The 18,346-nt window shown below is 37.3% G+C and overlaps 3 protein-coding genes and 1 non-coding gene across 5 annotated transcripts; 3 read left to right on the forward strand and 1 right to left on the reverse strand.

Moving 5' to 3' along the window:
* Positions 1 to 62: 62 nt before the first annotated feature.
* cops6 (COP9 signalosome subunit 6) lies at positions 63 to 6,023 on the reverse strand. Of its 2 annotated transcripts, none has more exons than XM_041990459.1 (10): positions 5,874 to 6,023; positions 5,006 to 5,131; positions 4,606 to 4,737; positions 4,075 to 4,163; positions 3,789 to 3,851; positions 3,643 to 3,690; positions 3,414 to 3,528; positions 2,260 to 2,352; positions 1,955 to 2,055; positions 63 to 529 (listed from the first exon to the last, which is right to left on the reverse strand). In XM_041990459.1, exons 1-10 carry the CDS (start codon positions 5,914 to 5,916, stop codon positions 389 to 391), a joined length of 951 nt encoding a protein of 316 aa, XP_041846393.1. In that variant the 5' UTR covers positions 5,917 to 6,023; the 3' UTR covers positions 63 to 388. The 2 variants fall into 2 exon arrangements, with proteins under 2 accessions (XP_041846393.1, XP_041846392.1); XM_041990458.1 differs by having other exon boundaries at positions 3,643 to 3,708.
* A 120-nt stretch (positions 6,024 to 6,143) lies between these two features.
* LOC121643182 (F-box/LRR-repeat protein 12-like) lies at positions 6,144 to 10,101 on the forward strand. The gene is made up of 3 exons (XM_041990457.1): positions 6,144 to 6,342; positions 6,480 to 6,555; positions 8,082 to 10,101. The coding sequence occupies exons 1-3, from the start codon at positions 6,242 to 6,244 to the stop codon at positions 9,126 to 9,128; spliced, it is 1,224 nt and encodes a 407-aa protein (XP_041846391.1). The 5' UTR covers positions 6,144 to 6,241; the 3' UTR covers positions 9,129 to 10,101.
* Positions 10,102 to 11,823: 1,722 nt separating this feature from the next.
* aurkb (aurora kinase B) lies at positions 11,824 to 17,057 on the forward strand. The gene is made up of 9 exons (XM_041989340.1): positions 11,824 to 11,942; positions 12,605 to 12,643; positions 12,892 to 12,973; positions 13,280 to 13,325; positions 13,414 to 13,602; positions 14,159 to 14,297; positions 14,438 to 14,586; positions 14,704 to 14,878; positions 16,292 to 17,057. Exons 1-9 carry the CDS (start codon positions 11,937 to 11,939, stop codon positions 16,463 to 16,465), a joined length of 999 nt encoding a protein of 332 aa, XP_041845274.1. The 5' UTR covers positions 11,824 to 11,936; the 3' UTR covers positions 16,466 to 17,057.
* Positions 17,058 to 17,565: 508 nt separating this feature from the next.
* Positions 17,566 to 17,647, forward strand: trnal-aag. The gene has a single exon. It is a non-coding gene; the product is annotated as a tRNA-Leu (tRNA).
* Positions 17,648 to 18,346: the final 699 nt, after the last annotated feature.

Below are 18,346 nucleotides of genomic sequence, written 5' to 3' on the forward strand. Positions count from 1 at the left end.
TTTGTGTAATTACTATCATGTGTGCATCGTCATCAGCATGGCAAAAAAGACTTAAAGTCGCATTGAAAAACAGCAGATCATTTATTACATACAGAAACATGAAACAATAAAACAAAGTGGGTAAAAGAAGATAACAGTGGATTCACTGCATACTAAGAGAGTGGAGAGGTTTTGTATGCATCTCTTGCTGATTTGTGTCAGTAAGTGCTCTTTCTATGGTTGAAAATGGTAAACTGGTTTGAAAGCGGTTGCCTTAAGAGTTTTTGTTTTTTTATTTAGTTTTTTTTTTTTTTTATTATTTTTGCGGATCAAAATATAAACAAACCCCAAAAAATAAACAGGGGGAAAAAAAAGAAAAAAAACTGCAGTGTGTTGACTTTCTGGCAGCTCAAAAGAAGAGTCCTCTCATCCTCCGGCCGATCCCCTGTCTGTCATACAGGACGTTGAACTTGTTGATGAACTGGTTCATACTGTTGCAGGTCTTGGTGATGGTGCCTAAGTAGGCCATGAGGCCGACGTCATTACATTGCTGCAGGAAAACAAAGGCATAGCTGCAGTGAGCCTGGACACAGAATCACTGGAAACAGTCACATCATCGCAGCAATAAAGTATCCAATCTAATATAATAAACATATCATGAGATATGAATGTAAACATGCCAAATTATAGCCTAAGGCCGTTGTGCCCAAAAGATGTTAAAGGAATGTTTATAAACAACTTAAGATACCAGATGACTGGTGTAAAGAAAACTTATTTCATCTGTAAACATGCTGTTTTATCACTAATGAGGAAGCTAAGAGAGTGTATGTGCTGGTAAGAGTCACTGTTTTATTTTAATTTCAGTACAGTAGTTATATGTGGTGGAGATATCAACACAATGTCAGTCATCAAGGAGCCTAACCTGCTATTTTTGATGTGCTGTAAACAAACAAACAAACAAAAAAGACATTTCCACAGTGTACTTTCTGCATCCTGTTTTGCCTCCTCTGTGCTCCTCCTTCACATTTCCAGCTGTGACAGCTTCTCCTGCAGAAAGCCTCCTGCTGTGAAATGCTCGTGTGAACAGCAGAAAAAGACCAAACTGTCCGCACTTTCTCCTGAACATCTCTACTGCTTATGAGTAAAAAGGGCTTCAGTGCTGCACTCGAACAGTTTTCTTTATTACAAGCAAAGAGCATGCACCATGTTGTCAGTGAGTTTGTCTCGTACACTGCCCTGCTGCTGTTAATTCTCAACCTGCATCAGTCTACAGCAGAAACTTGTTTATAACAAATACTTGTGTTTGAGTAACATTTGTCTGTTTTAGATTTAGATTAGCTACACTTACAGGCTTACAATTTTTATTTTAGATGTCGACAGGCGGACATCAATACCCCAAATTGTTCAAAACAATTACTGTAGACTGCTGCTCTGCTTTTGACACCATCTGTCTGAAAAAAAGTCTTTACAAAGTTTCCTTTCTCTTGTGTCTCAGTCAATTTGCTCATTTGTCAAAAACTGCAGTGTGAGCAGATAATAATTTTGTCTAAAATGTGCCAAACTGGCAAACAAGAAGTCCTTTTACACCCACATAAAAGCTGCACAGCTAACAAAAAAAGGAAAAAAAAAAGATCTAAACAACATAAAATGTTCTGTATCATTGAAATAGAAGCTCACATATGTGCTGAAGTATCCACGTATCACATTTTTAAATTCTGTCTCTTGAAACGCCTCCATGTATGATGACCAAACACATATTATGGTTATATAAGTAATATATAATAAGTATATATGTAAGGTTATAATTGTGCTCCTTACTTGTTTATAGCCATAAAGTACAGGCTTAGTGCTTCATGGAAAAAGTTAAATGGTTACTGCCTTCATTCTTTTCAGGGGGAATAGCAGTAAACAAAACATAAATGCTCCACTGACATTTCCATGTAAACATGTGAAGTTTACAGCAAAGTTTACTCACATCATAGAAGTCTGTCTTGAATTTCATGGTGCTGAGGACTGGCAGTCTGTGGCACAGGGCGTTTGCTTCTCGAAGGATCTCATGGTTAAATGGCACCTCTCCTGTTGCATAAACACAGAAGAGAAAAAAAAATATATAATGCAGAAAAATAGACTATCACAAACTATCACACAGACACTTGTAATTACAGAGGCTTGTATGAGCGTGTAAAAGCAAAGGAGGAGAGGAAACATTTAAGCACAGCTGTTTTCCTGATTTATTTTCACATTCTTCGCCTTCGGTGCCTCATAAATGAGTTCTCTCACCTGCTTCCACGGCTTTGACGTACTCTAGAATGATCTTCACTCGGCTGTGGAGCATCTTTATCGCACTATGCTGAGCTATAAGGTGTTCTGCCACTAACGAGAAAGAAAGAGAAATAAGATATCAGTGTTATACCCAGTAAATATGTGATATACTTTGAATAGCAGGTAATGTAAAAAGTGCTGACTGTGCTGATGACTTCACATTCAACATGCTTTCTTATTGGGTGTTAGCAACTTAATCAACTTCCTGTAATACAAGATACGTTTTTGTTAAGCATTTCAGTTTTTTCTATTTTTTTTATGAGTGAGTAAATGTATTATTTTTGTAAGTGCAACCTCATCTCCAAAATAAAATTATGGATGCTGCGATAACTGTAAATAAAGCTGGAATCCAGCTGTAGCTCAGGGGTTAGAGCGGTTTACCACCAATCAGAGGATCAGCTTCTCCAAACCACATGCTTACAGATTTTGGAAAACCATAAGCTGCTATTTAGATGACTTGTTTAGGGGGAAAAAAAATCAATTTGCTTATTTTAGCAAAACGTCAAAACACATTCTGGATTAAAATCTCGTGGCTCTGTCTTTTTGTAAACAGTGTATATTCATTGTGTGAAATTATTCTGTGATGCTGCTCTACAAAACACGTAAGTTACCACTTGGTAAGTAATGATATTGGGATATTTCTTTATTTCATTAAAGTTAGGTTAGGATTATTTTTGTACATTGACCCAGCTATAAAAACTAAGAGCTGAAGAATCAGACCCAAAATAAACAAAAGTAAGATCTGGCATTTCCCTTATTTCCCTTCCACAAAAAAGTAAATAAATAAAAAAAAAAGAAGTTAAAACTTAAAATGTATCGTAAATAGCCTGCAGCAACAAGCTGTTAACAGGATTCTACTTTTATAACAGCGTAAAACCCAGAAAACTAGATCGCAGTCTCTCTCTCTCTTTCTTTCTCTTATTCTAACTGAAAGATACTTCATAATCTTAAATATCTAGAGCTAGAATTGCTGTTTTTAGTAGATTTATCGTGAGCTGGAAACAAGTGCTGGAGTGCCATGTTGATTCACAGCTACCAGAACATCAGCACACATGTGAACACACTGAGTCTTGTTCTTCAAAGCTCAGAACATAAATGAATGTCCCTCTTACCAGTTGAGTTTTCTCCAGTGCCAGTGGCTGTCATTCGAGCAACGTGGTCAACGCCAATTCTTTCTGCTTCCTCTGTGGCCAATGTGTATGTCAGCTCAGCAAACAACATGGTAGCCTGAATTAAGACAACAAAGGAAAAAAAAATAAATAAAACTTAACTATGAAAGATTGGAAACTAGGTTACTACAGAAGTATGGAAAATTTGGGTAAAATCTTATTTAAATATTACCTCGCCACTGATGATGTCAATCACAGATTCATAAACGCTAACAGGAAGCTGCGGGAGAGAAGGACACTGATTATGGCAGCTGTAAGTATCAAGTATGTAACCATGCTACTGCTTCATTATTAATATATAAATGCTAATAAACTCACATCAGTGTGTTTGGTCATTGGGTTGAGTTTGAGGAAGAGAGGGCTCTCAATGATCTCACACACCTGAAAAGGAAGAGAAAAATAACTAATGTAAATCTGAAATATAAACAATTAAATTCTCCAGTTATTCCCCTGCAATATAATAATAGCCATTATTCAAAACATTTTAAATAAATATTTGGATTACTTAAAGCTGGTTGGAGTTTGTGCATCTCCAACAAGTTGAGAATACTGGTATTAGCTGATATGAGCTCAGCAGATATACACTGGATGAGAGTTTACACACCTGTTTGTGGATATGGATGTCTGACTGGTCAGGGGGACCGCCTGTGGTGTACCAACCCAAGAACTCCATATCTTTGAAAACCTGTTTAACTAAAATACAACAAAGTTTAACAGAAAAACTACAAAATATTAATCAAAATTAAACTAACTTTAATTATTAATACCTTGATTTACTGTTGTTGTCTTTTGGTTAGGAATTAGACAACACACAACCAGATGGATTAATCTTACATCTGTACTTCTTGGTAACTAATGAAGACCACTGCAGTGAGTGACCACTGAAACTTATTTATTCACATTACTTTGAACTTTGTTCTTAATATAATAAAGAGCTCAATTAAATGAGAAATGTTCACAAATAATAAAGCAAATCAAGATTAAGCAATGGTGTCCCTGATGGCATCTTAATCTAAAACTTCATTCTTAAAACAGCTTAAAATGTAGCAGGTCATGACTGTCAGACTGCAAGCTGAAAACTTCATTAAAGAAACTGATTATCAAGGATAGGAATACTTGTACAAACACTGCTTACACTGTTCCTCCTTGGTATAGTAGTACTCCTTATCAATGTGCACTTTGTCGTCTATGGTGTGAGACATCAGTTCGAAGGAGTTCATAACTTCAATGTTTCTACCTTCTTGTTTCCCAATCAGAGCTCCAATCACTAAGCAGAGAGAAGACATGATTAACAAAATCTTTCTGTCTAAAGTTATGCTGCTTTCAATGTGCCTTGTTTTATTTTTCTATTAATAGATGCTACACATGGCAGAAATAATAAATTGTTTGAGCTTTTATTGGTTTGAGAAAAAAAGGTTCTGAGTTGAAGATTTTAAATTCTAAATTACCAGTGGCCACTGAAAGCAGCAATTTTTCTTTAAATGGAGAATAGCTGAGCAAATCCTGTTGTATACTTAATGTATTGTCAGACAAACCCTGCATTGGTCGCCCCTCCTGTGAACGGATGCGTATCCAGTGGTCAGATATGTTAAGGATAACCAGAGGGTGTAAGGCCACAGACACGCTCCCAGTGACCCCGGAGGCCATGACACTGGGGCTGGCTACAGACACAGAGACAAAACCAAGATGGGCGTTTAAAACACAGCAGCAACTAAAATGCACCACAATGAATTCCATGTCACATATTTGATAATTACTCAAAACCACACTGTTTAAAATACCAACATAACTGGATATAAAATTTGCCTTATAAAATCCTAATGTTGGTTTACAGATGACTAGATTTTCCCCTTCCACTGAAAGCTTCTTTCTTTCTTTACAGTTTATTGTTTTTTGGGGGTTTGTTTTTTTTAGAAAACTTAACAGCCGAATTTTATTAAACTTTGAAAATAGGCAGGGTGTTGAAAATAGCAGAACTTACGCAATTTTGGTAGGGGACGGGTTGTTTTCTCAAGATTCTGAGATAGGATATTGGTATTAGCTGAAACCTGCGCTAGTTGTGCGCCTTGGTAGTTTGGCATTTGGTTGTTTACACAGCGAGATAAAAGGGTGATTCCTACAGACCTGTCTGTGTCAACAGATTTACGTTTAAGTAACTGAATCAAACTCCAGTAAGAGAGCAGAGGAGTGAAGAGACTAAGGTGATGAATTACTGTCAGCTTCACAGCAGGGCTATGAACGTTAACCCGCTTATGTCATCCAGCCCGAAACTTACAGTCTTTAACAGCACAAAGTCTTCACTTGCAGCAACTAATAATGCAGTTATACTACGAATGTTACAATTTGTATACATATCAATGTTGGCATGAGACACAGAGGATGAGATAAGTGGTAAATACTCGCCTGCCCCATCCACTTCCATTCCTCCACCATTGCTGGTCGCCATCTTGTCCGGTTAACCGCGCAGGCGCAGTGGACTGTTCACTTGACAGACGCTAGATGACAATGTCGCTTTTCAGGATGTTGTAAAATAAGCTGTACTGCACTCCTGGTTTCACAAATTAGCAAGCCGAAAGCAACAATAAATCGACCGAAAAAAATACTATATTTAGCTATGTTTAACAAAAGACGCATTTTTGAATATACAAGCATACCGCCGGTAAGTCCCGCGGTCAACAGGCAACTGTTTCCTGGGGATTGCTGATTTGTGCGCAACCCGGGTGCGTCGGGATATTAGTCCGTGTGAAAGGTTTCAGAGTTTTGTTTACAAAATGGATGAATTTAAATCCTGTAATTTGGACTACTTTCCCGAAAACATTTTAATAGATGTGTTGTCATATTTGAGCGTAAGGGAGCTTGTCAGAGCTGGGAGGTAAGAAAATGTAAATTTACTCTTAGTGTTTTACCAGTTCTTTTATGTGTAAAAGAAAAGGTAGTGTCAGATTTTTCTTTGTTGTGATTCCTGTCACAGGAGTGAGTATCTGTTGTTGTTTTTTACGGTGTTTCTAGAGTGTGTAAGAAATGGAAACGGCTTGTCAAAGACCAAAGATTGTGGAGAACTGTCGATCTGACCGCATGGAAAGGGGTAAGATTATTGACAATGCTCTTACGAGTTTTCTTATCATTCAGAGCAGTCTTGATTTTTATTTTCATGGATACGTATAGAATAAAAGAACCCATGCAATTTATAGAACAGCAATACAACTGTTTATACATAGAACCGTATGTTATGAATGTTATTATGTTAATAGCAATAACTTCTTTGTTGATAGTTGTGGTGGTTAAAATGATTGACATCCCTCAAGCATCAGCACCAAATTTAGAATATTTTCAGAAATAAATACAAACACACAAATTCTGTATAATCAGAAGATTATCCAAGTTATTGAAGAACAGTCTCACAAAAAGTTATAAGACAACAGAGCTGTCGTAAGCCTGAGAAGTGTTACAGTTAATTAATTAAGATATATTTGAATTTAAAATCTCAAAATACATCTTTTAGTCATTTGTATTATTATCTACAATCGTCACCATAATGAATCAGTAACTAGCACGAAGAGTCTGTGATGGCTGGTGCAAACTGGAAGGAAAAAAACCAAAACAACAAAAAACATTGTTCTTGCAAGAATCTTGTGTGCAGGGCAACATATGGAAAGATAATGCCAGAGAATAGCTGTCTAAGAATGCAGCATCATTTTGTCAGGAGAAATATTGAAATTATATCAACACAGAAAAGAACCAACTACCTTAGTGAAATATGGTTGAAACTCTGTCATGCTATGGGGTGCTGTCTTGCCTCTGATGTTGGAGACATCGAGTGTATGCAAGTAACAATGCAATCAAAAGATCATCAAATAGTTTTTCAGGACAGTTTGTAACCCTGTGTTATAAAAGAATTTTATACTTGAATTTTTTCAGCAGGACAGTCCAAAGTACTCACCCAACAGCAGAAAGTAATCATGGAAATTTAAAACTGGACCTAGTCCTAAATTCCTTAGACTGGATAACCTTACAAGAAAGATGCACTTTGTTATTACTAAAAAAGATTCTTGCAAACGTAAAAGAAAATTAACACACAGCAAAAGTGTCATAAAATACCAACAGATGGGTCTTAGGAAGCTTATTAATTCCCATAAGAAATACTAAAAAGCTGTGAATGTTGCCAGAAGGTCTGCAAACAAATATAGTGCTAAATAATTTTGTCTGTGTACTTCTTGCCTATGTTTTTTATTTCGCTATATGGAGCCTTTTTGCGTTGTTCAAGAATTTGGATTAAAAAAAAAGTTAATACTAAATTGTTCATTTGTAGTTATATGTGATAATATCCTTTATTTTCCACTGACAATTCAGAACACTAGTGATCCGGGCCAGCACATCTTTACATTTTTAAAATATTGAGTAGATTTTTTTATATTTCTTACTGTATTTGTTTCTATTACATTGTGTAAAACACTTTGAAATGCTGTTGCATATGAAATGTACTCTTGAGATAAACTATAAACCTCCTTTGAGCACATATTTTATCAGCATCTAAGCAGTTATTGACAGAAACTGTTTCTCTCTTGCCTCCCATGTCTCACACTGACCACACATGCATGCACTATGTGTTAGGTGACATCTCGTATCCTCTGGGTCCTGCTGCGTCAGTACCTGGGTTGTGGACTACGGTGCCTTCGCTTGCGTGGTTTGCTGCTCTCTGCCAGAGGTGGCACCTTTCTCTCTGAGTCTTGGCTAAGGGCTCTGTCCACAAAATGTCCACGCCTGAGTAAGCTCTATCTTCTGCATGCTGACCTAAGAGGCCTCCCAAACTGCCAGATCCTGCCTCTCTCTCTGCGAGTGTTGGAGCTGCGTGGTTGTGAGCTGCCTTGTGGGTTTTTCAGCCAAAGCCTGCCTAATTCACCTGCTCATCCCCACGATAGAGCAGAAGCCACATCCAGTGTGGGTGCTCCACAGCAAGGAAGGGGCCAGAAAGGAAAGGGGTCTGTCTCTCCTTTGGGGATTTGTATTGAGAGGTTAGTCCTCAACAATGTGCCCTCTTTCAGAGATCAGCACCTGCAGAGTCTGACATCATGGGAGAAGCTCAGTCACCTAGAGCTACGTGACACTTTCCGTGTAACAGCAAATGGGCTTAGAAGCTGTGCAGCTAAAGATGGTGTCTCTGGTGTGGAAGGGCTTTCCAGACTCAAGTTTCTGGAAATAGGCATTACGGGACGACAAGGCTACCAGTTACAGATGGCCTCGCTTGGGCTGGGTGCAGGATGGCTTGGCCTAGAGGAGCTGAGCCTTGGTGGTAAGGAGGTGGGGCCAGGCTTGCTCTGTGCCAGCCGTCTGAAGGACCTTAAACGTCTATGCCTGTGGACCTGCACACTCAGTGAGCTGCAGATAGTGCGGAGCTGCAGGATGCTTCGCGGACTCCGCCAGCTGGAGTTTCTTGATGTTATCTTCCAGCCCCGGCAGAGTCCACCAGTTGACGATGAGGAGGGAGGTGGTGGAGAAGAGCAGGATGGAGTGGAGGGTGCAGGTGCAGGTCCAGATAGTTATGAGGAGAATAGGACACTGGATGATCCTTTTCCCAGTCTGCGTCGCTCACTGGCCGTCCTGCTACCGTCCTGCACGCTGGCTTTCACCAACTGTTCTGTTCAAATGAATACAGACTGACTGAGGTCCCTGCTGCTATTTTGTGCAAGTAAACAGTATGCATACATTTCTTGTGTGAGGCAGCTGTGACACAGGAGTGGGAGTGGTTTAAATGGAAACATACTGGTTTGAACCCCAGCTTCCCAACTCCACATGTTGAAGTGTCCTTGTGCAAGATACTAAAGCCCCATTGCCTCTGATACATTCTCCAGTGTGTTAGTAGTTGTATGTACAGTAGAGACAAGTCAGTGTATTAACTAAATGCATAAGAAGAAGAAGAAGACAATGCTATATGAATGTTTAACTTTGAATGGGTGAACGTGACTTGTGCTGTAAAGTGCTTTAGTGGTCAACATGACCATAAAAGTACTATATAATTGCAGTCCATTTACCATTTCACTAACGTTTAGATAGCTACCACATCATGTTTGCTCTGGAATTAATTTTTTATATTTAAGATTGATGAAATTGTCTCAGAATGTATAATGTCCTCCAACCGCTCAGTTTACCTCAGTATTTTCAAGGGCAATCAACGAGCATGCTAATGTACATGTGATTAAAAAAATACATTACAAAAGAGAAACATCTTTTTGCAGTAGGTTCCTTTAAACTCAGTCACTATATAAAACTACAAGTTATGCAGGTGTTGACTAAAATGTCAGAACTGAAGAAAATTTACAACCCACCTGTTTCCTGCTTAACTGATTTTTTTTTTAACATTGTTTACTTTCAGAACCTGCAGGTGCTGAGTTGTGGCAAAGTAAACTTACAGCATAACTTAGTGAAATAAATCCTTCTCAAGTCCCAGTTGCCTATATTTGCTCAATCTTTGCTGATGTGATTGAAGTTGTAAAATAAGAAATGGAAAATGTATTTACTGTATTGACAAAAAAACTTTGGAACATCTGTGTCTTTATTCTGATATGTGTTTAATTTGAATCATTATATTGTAAAAAAGAAATAGTTTTGAATAAACCTATTTTCAAGAACTGAATCGCGAATTTCCCCCTATCTTTGAAAAAAACACATATTTTAAGGTATTTAACATTAAAAGGCTACTGGATTTCAATCCAATATATACTGGTTTGATGACACTCAATCACCCACAATAAAGTGGAAATGGAACGTGAGGAACGTCTACCTTACTCTATGAGAGCAGTCATTTTATTACCCATACCAGTCAACACAGCATATTTAAAGTACAACCCTGTCATTTATGATGGAATTAGGAAATTCTAAAAATAATTAAAAAGCACCTCAAGCTCAGTCTGTTGTCATTCCTACTACTACATATACCTATAGCAATAAACCCTTGCATTTTTCCCTCCAGTTTAGATAAACAATATATATATATATATATATATATATATATATATGGCCTGAAGAAAATGCAGTAAATGTTGTTTTACAAACACTAAATCAGGGGTCTTCAACCTGCAGCTCTGGAGCTACAAATGGCTTTCTGGACCTTCCACAATGGCTCTTAATTGCATGACTAAAAATGTTAAAAGCTGTGACGCTGCTTCCTTCCTTCTAAACACAGAAGAAACAATATGTGATGAATATCAACCATCAGGTGAACACACAGAAAGGATTAGAATCTTACAGTTTCTAGACGGTGAACAGAGAGAAATATTCACAATATGCACAATAACTTCCATCTGTTCACCTTTAGTGGTTCATTATGTAGATTTCTTGCAAATAAATGCTCCAACTTTGCATTCTTAGCTTGACTGTTTAGCTTAGCCTCTTGCGCCTGCACCCTCCACTACCTGGAGTAAAGACATTAACATCTGGTTTTACGTATGTATTGTCAGGTCTTTAAATGTAAATATAAATGTGTGGCATCCACAGAAAGTCTAGAATCTCAGCTAACAGCTCAGTAAAACCATGTCTTTGATCACCAAACACAGACAACTAAAAATTAAAAGACAAAGTACACAAAGTCAGAAAAAATATGTAAAAACAAATTATGCCTCCCGTGTCCACCCGATGGCATGAACACAGACAAATGACAGCTCTACTGAAAGCACACATCTCAGAGATTCCAAAACTATAAGTTTCATCTCACTATGACCATAGGCACAACAAGCTTCACGTTTGTAAAACATAGTCATAAAATATCTTTACACACACACACATATATATGTATATATATATATATATATTCAAAGAATTATATAATAATATTAATTATATAATATTTTCAAATAATTATATACATAATCTTTTTATTTTTATTTTATTTATTTATTTATTTTTCGCCCGTTCTGGTCTTGCATATAACGGACCCTCTGGGTGGGTTTGCTCGTTTTCCTCAGCGTGGCGATGACCAGATCACGAAAAGCGGGGGAAGAGTTTGTGGCTTAAAATAGTGGACAACAAAGGCACTGGTATTTTGGGGCGAAGTTGATAATAAAAATAGTAAAAAGTTAATAGTAAAATGATCATTTTGCACGCATTTGTTCCAGTCAGTTGTCTGCAAATTGCAACAGATCGGATCTTAGCGGGTCGTCATGTCCCATCTGATCGCTCCGTTTAAATGGAGTGAAAACTCCGCCCACCCGGATAACTGCTCGGTTACCCTGGCGTTAAATGGTGCGAACCCACTGGAAAAGAAAGAAGGCGGGTCAACTACCAATCTTCACCAATCACACTCTTCCTCTTTCTGTAAATCTAACCAATGGAAACGTCAAGTGTTGCAGACCGACCGACCGACCAATCACATCACATTACTTCATTTCAAAAACGTTGGCGGCCATTATAGTTCGGAAGAATAGTATTGTTTTTTTCCACGCTGTGCAATATATACCAAGTTTCTTCGCTATAATGCAGGTAAGAAATATATATCTATGTATATTTTTGACAGTGAGTAACTAGACAGTTATAAACGCAGAACAACTTCTATCTGTATACTATTATTCTGTCAGGGAATCCTGTGTTGCTTACGTTTATGTAGACTTTAGCTAACGTTAGGTTACCTCGCCATGACTAGCTCCCTTTTTGCTATCAACGTAGAAAAAAAAGAAAAAGAAGAAGATTCGCTATGAGCTACTGTATGTTCATGACAAAACAAAGCTATATGAGCAGTTGTTATTTAAAATATATCATAAAGTTAAGCTTAAGGTACGAAGCAATTGGTTTAATGTTGACTTGTTCAGTCAACATTTCCATTTTAGCAACTGCGTGACGTAACGTTTTCAATTAAACCTAATTTGCTCTACAGCAAGTATTTGGGCTACAAATACTGTGGTAAATTATACAATTATATGGTGATAGTGGAAATTTAATTCCCTTCTCATATCAGGTTTTCTTAGATTATTAGACTGTCAAAGCAACGGACCATGTGATAGAACAAATAGACTACAACACTGACACTAAAACTCAAATCTCTTGTTTGGTTCTGCTCATTAATGTTGGTTATTTAGCCCACCACATTTTTGTAGGTGTAACTCCACAAATCTGAACTCATCTGAACTGTTTTAATTTTTTTGCAGAATAAGGAAAATTACGAGCCCAGTAGTCTCCGAAAACAGGTAAGTAGTAATGGTTGTAAGAAATGAGAGAATATTGGCCCTTTTGTGCAGAACCACCAAATTTACTCTTAAGTGATCACAAGGGTGTACATAGACGTTGATAGTACATGAGATACAGTTTGGGCTGAAGTTGTGTTAAAGTACTTGGAGAAACAATAAGACAAATAAAATACAATGATGCATTCGTTATTTTGCAGCAAAGTTTTCTTTGTCATTGTAAAACATCTGTTTGATGTCTGTTTGATCAGTTTGCAACCCCGAGTACGATGGCAGGACCACAGCGCGTTCTGGTGAAGCCACGGGTAGAAACAATAAAAAATGCAGTCACAGGTAATTTCTTCTTCCTCAAATACATCTGTAATCTTTATAAATAGATATCTACATATACATTTCAGAATTTGTAGATAAGGGGTAAGACTGGGACATGTGTGACTTTTAGTTTACTTATGCAGTCTGAATAGCATTGAACAGTCACAAATGAGTTAGTTTTGGTTGCAGGTAAACAGTAAGTATGAAAAGCAGATGAAAGAGAAAAGGTTTGTCACTATGTATAAAAAAGTTATATGATAGCTTAACTACTGGCTATGGCCAAAAACATGAACCATTGTTCATATATTCTATGATGTTCATGTTCAGGTCCTGGAAGAGAATGTGTTGGCTCATCCTCCAGTTCTCCACCTAAGTAAGTATTTCTGAGTACTACCTTTCCAGATGTTATTTTTCATTTAATTAGTTTAAGTAATGAAAACATTATTTGTACTTTTCACAAGGAAAATTTCTATTGATGACTTTGACATTGGTCGACCCCTTGGAAAGGGCAAGTTTGGCAATGTGTACCTTGCACGGGTGAAGAAGCTCCAGGCCATTGTGGCACTGAAGGTGCTATTCAAGTCTCAAATGGAGAAGGAGGGGGTGGAGCATCAACTCAGGAGGGAGATTGAGATTCAAGCCCATCTCAAGTTAGTTGCTTGTATTTTTGTCATCTCCTGTGTCGTTATATTGGCCTGTAATTGCCACAGTATTGAAGTATAATTTGTGCTTAAACGTCCTGAATATGGAGTTTGTAGTTATGTACAATCACACTTCATACAACTTAGACCAATTTTCACATAATTTGACAATGCTTGGTATTAAACTTTTTTTTTTTGTATGCAAGAGGAAAGATAATAAATTTACTCTTCGTTTATTTCAAGTGATCAGATAGTAAATAACTAATGATTCAGAAATAACATCCATCTGGTATGTTTTGTACATGGACATAGTGACTGTAATAAAATTGTTAGGTTACTATCAGAAACGTAAAATCAAATTTTTTTTTTTTTAAGTTATTTGTATAAAGTGGATGTGACAACATTGCATTTAATTTTTTTTATTTGTGATTTTGATCTTTTGCTTTGAACAGTTTTATTTTGGTTGTTTTTGGTGTATTGCCAGCAAGTCTCCTCAGAATAATCTTTTTTTTTTTTTTTTTTTTTTTTTTTTTTTTTTTTTTTTTTTTTTTTCCCCCCCTTAAAGGCACCCCAACATTCTGCGCTTCTACAATTATTTCCACGACCGCAAGAGGGTGTTCTTAGTGCTGGAGTATGCCCCCCGCGGTGAGATGTACAAAGAACTACAGAAATATGGACAATTTGATGATCAGCGCACTGCAACGGTAGGTGCTGAACCAAATGTGTTAAATATTGTAAAGTGAATAGTAAATGCTTGGTAGGTTCTCACCAGTGTGTACATTGGATCAAATTTCTTCATATTGAGTGTAGTAGTAATCTAATGCAAGCCTATTTCAATTTTCAGTACATGGAAGAGATATCTGATGCTCTAATGTATTGCCATGAGAAGAAAGTGATTCATCGTGACATCAAACCTGAAAATCTACTTCTTGGCTACCGTGGAGAGCTGAAAATTGCTGATTTTGGATGGTCTGTCCACGCTCCCTCTCTAAGGTGAGTAACAAAGCACCATTGTGCTGTTTACAGACATCTGTTTCCTGTTGTGCACTGTCATAGGAAGGTGGTCAGTGCTGCCTCTTCCTTTTTTGCTCACTTCATATTCCTTTCTAGACGTCGTACGATGTGTGGAACGCTGGACTACCTTCCCCCAGAGATGATCGAGGGGCACACCCACAGTGAGAAGGTGGACTTATGGTGTATTGGAGTCCTGTGCTATGAATGCCTTGTAGGCAACCCTCCTTTTGAAACAGCCAGTCACACGGAAACATACAAAAGGATTATGAAGGTTGGTATTTGTGTCTGTCTGTGCGTGTTTTATGTGCTCAGGCCGTTAAATGTAATAGTTTATGCGACATAAAGTCCAAGAAGAATGATTTCCAGAAGTCACCCTTTATTGGAGAAAAACCCTACAGGAATCTTGAACTTCTGGCACCAGTCTGTACTTTTTTAATGCTCTGGTGTCATCTTATATATATCCTAAAATATATTTGTTATATATTTGCTGTTTTAGGTCTTAGCATTAAAGGACGTTCCAGTAATTTTTGTAATGGCACAGAACTGAAAATAATTGGTGAGAAGTTGGAAAAAGTACAGTTCAGTTTAACAAATGATAGAATGAACCAGAATATGGCACTGGTTTTTCAGCTGAACTCAACTGGTGTAGAAAAACAAAGTTTTTATACAGGCACTATTCGTAGAGCAAATACTTCAAGCTTCTAAAATTGACCATTGCCTTCCAAAAAAAACAAAGACTTTGAGCTGGCTGCTGTACGTTTCCGATTCTTGGCAATTATTTGACTATATTCTTGTATCAAATAGAAGAGACAGGAAAAAGAAAAACATTCAGATTTTCAGTTGTCCTCTTAGTTCATCTTCAGGTGTCCTGTGTAACACAGTTTGACTACTTTACCATATGTTTTTTTTAGCTGATTAAAAATGTTGCATGATTGCATGAAAAAGAAATTGTCAGCGATGATCCAAATCAAACGATTAATATGTCACACACTCCTCATTTGTTCTCTTAATTTCTCTAAAACAATCAACACTTTTCACAACAGAATAACCATAAAGAGTAAATAAACTGAAGCCCAACTAATAATCATGAAACGTGAGAGATTAGCTGCTCTGTATGTCACTAAAAGCGAGGTGTTTCATGCATCACTAGAAGACACAAAGCTGGATTTATGCTCGTGCTGTATCTGCGTATTGTAGGGCCGGTGTAGCTGATGGTGGTGCAATGTGCTGCCGACTGAAGTGTAGTGATGGCATCATGCTGCAGTTTCTCTTCTGTGGTTATCACAAAAATTCAGCAAGAAGTTCCAGAAGTCCAGAAACACGTAATCACAAACCGGCGAATCACAAGGGAGTACTTCTGCATAACCGCTCTACAATAGGGGTGCACTTCAGATCTGGAAGAGGTGCTTGTCACGCCTCCTCGGGTCTACGTGGAGCCTACAGTGGTGATCCCAAAACTGACCTTGTGCAGATGCCACGCAATTATAAATCCAGCTAAAGTTTTCACATACTTTTTTTAGGACGAAAAGTCCAATATAGAATTTCATAGCAGTTCATTTCTGATGAAAATAAGAAATGCTTTCATTGTGCCTCATACCCCATTTTGATGGAGTTTGTTAAATTCTTTGTGAGGTTTTACTGTTGTCGCTGTGCTGATAAAAAACTGACTTACTCCCATTCACAGGTGGATTTAAAATTCCCCAAAGTGGTATCTGAAGGTGCACAAGACCTGATCTCCAAGCTGCTTCACCACAACCCCAACGATCGTCTCTCTCTTCAGAAAGTTATTGACCACCCGTGGGTGCGCACCAATTCCCACAGACTCCTTCCTCCTACCTGCCCTACACAGAAATCCTGAGCCCACCTGGCAAGCTTTCTTGTCAGACTCTGGGAGGTGTTTTAATCTGTCCTCCACATAAAACTGGACCAGCATGATTTAATATCACAGGTTATAGCTTCAAACTGCCATTATTCTGTCACATTATATGATCGTATACATTAGATAGTGTCAGTTTTTTTTGGACGCGTATATATTAAGATACAGATAAGCAGGAAATGAAATGTGAGGATTTCCTCATATTCTTCACATTAAAGGTCACTTTGGCTTGAGCACAGTGACTATCCAAAAATTCTGATTATTTTTCTCATTAGATGAATTGGTCCAGTTCTTTTATGCATGTTTATTTTTCTTTGTACAGTATGATGTCTTCATATATATTTCTCTAGAGATATTTTTGTTTTTATTTCTTTAATTAAACTTTATAAGATGTTTCTGTTTGCAATGGTGTACACACCAAAGCCCTGCTGTTAGACTGCCTACAATAAGTATATTCTGCAGTTGTTAAAGATGATGTGCTTGCTGCTTGGGTTGGAAATAATTTTCGGGATCTCTCCAGCTATACGTTAAATATGTAATAAAAATGAAAAAAGAAAAAATAAATCTTTTTTTGTTGTCTGTAGAGGTTGTGTAAATACTAGATTGTTCAGATTTTGGTATGAACTACTAAATTGGTTCAGCTTTCAATTTGGACGATAAAGATGGTGAAGCATGTGGGTTATATTAAAGATTAAGGGTTGTACTTTTAAAATGATAGGATATACTAAAGTCATGGTAAATCCTTAAAAAAAAAAAATCCTAATATCTATTACCATGTCTGGATGAGTGCTTACCACATATTTAGAAGAAAAAATGCAGATAGATGTATATGTTGGAGAGCCATAACTCTGTGTGTGTGTATATATATATACACACATGTATATATGTATGTGTATGTATATACATATGTATATATGTATGTGTATGTATATATAAAGTATATACTGTGTGCACACAATTTCCTCAGGGATTAATAATGTATTTTGATCCTGATTGTGACCCTGGCAATGATTACTGATAAAATTTAAATCTAGAACTCATTGCAGAGATGTAACAACTCCCTGCCAGAACCCGCATTCACCGGTAGCGTGGCCGAGCGGTCTAAGGCGCTGGATTAAGGCTCCAGTCTCTTCGGGGGCGTGGGTTCGAATCCCACCGCTGCCAAACTTTTCCTTTAGTCTTGCTTTGTTCAATGTTACTAATACTTCTTTTACGTCAAAACGTCTTTCTTTTCTTTTCTGTCAGCTGTTTTTCTCCCACTTTAAAATGAAAAGCACTTCTGACTTTGGAACGTTAGTCAAAGAAAAGGTTTAACATACATGGATATAATTATCAAGCTCATTCATTTTAATACCATCAGTTGACACTGCAGTCAAGCCAGCCGCCTCTTGCATATCCGTGGTCAAGCCAGCAGCCACTATATTTCAAGTGCGCATTTACACTCAACTTTGTGGTAAAGCAACAACTATCTATCGATACTTCCGGATTTCAAAATAAAGCATCTCTCTTTCTCTGTTTTGTCTTGCAGTCCCTTATAGCAATAACACGCAAATTCTCTAAGTGACATTAATATAAATAAATAAATGCACTAAGTCAAAGTGTCTTATAAACAGCAAAAAGAAGCATTATTGTCTAACTTTGTAGTCAAATAAAATCACTTTCTTCCATAAGTAGTTCACAAAACCTGCACTTTTGCTCTAAGTACTTCCTATACTACTTACACAAATAATAAGAAATACTTTAACTGTGTACTTTTCCAGTTATTCAATGTCAAGGTACCTTATAGATGGCAAAAAAGGAGCATTATCGTCTAACTTTGAGGTAAAATAAATACTTTCTGCCATAAGCAGTTCATGAAACCTG

Source organism: Melanotaenia boesemani, chromosome 7 (genome assembly GCF_017639745.1).
Source record: "Melanotaenia boesemani isolate fMelBoe1 chromosome 7, fMelBoe1.pri, whole genome shotgun sequence".
Taxonomy (NCBI): domain Eukaryota; kingdom Metazoa; phylum Chordata; class Actinopteri; order Atheriniformes; family Melanotaeniidae; genus Melanotaenia; species Melanotaenia boesemani.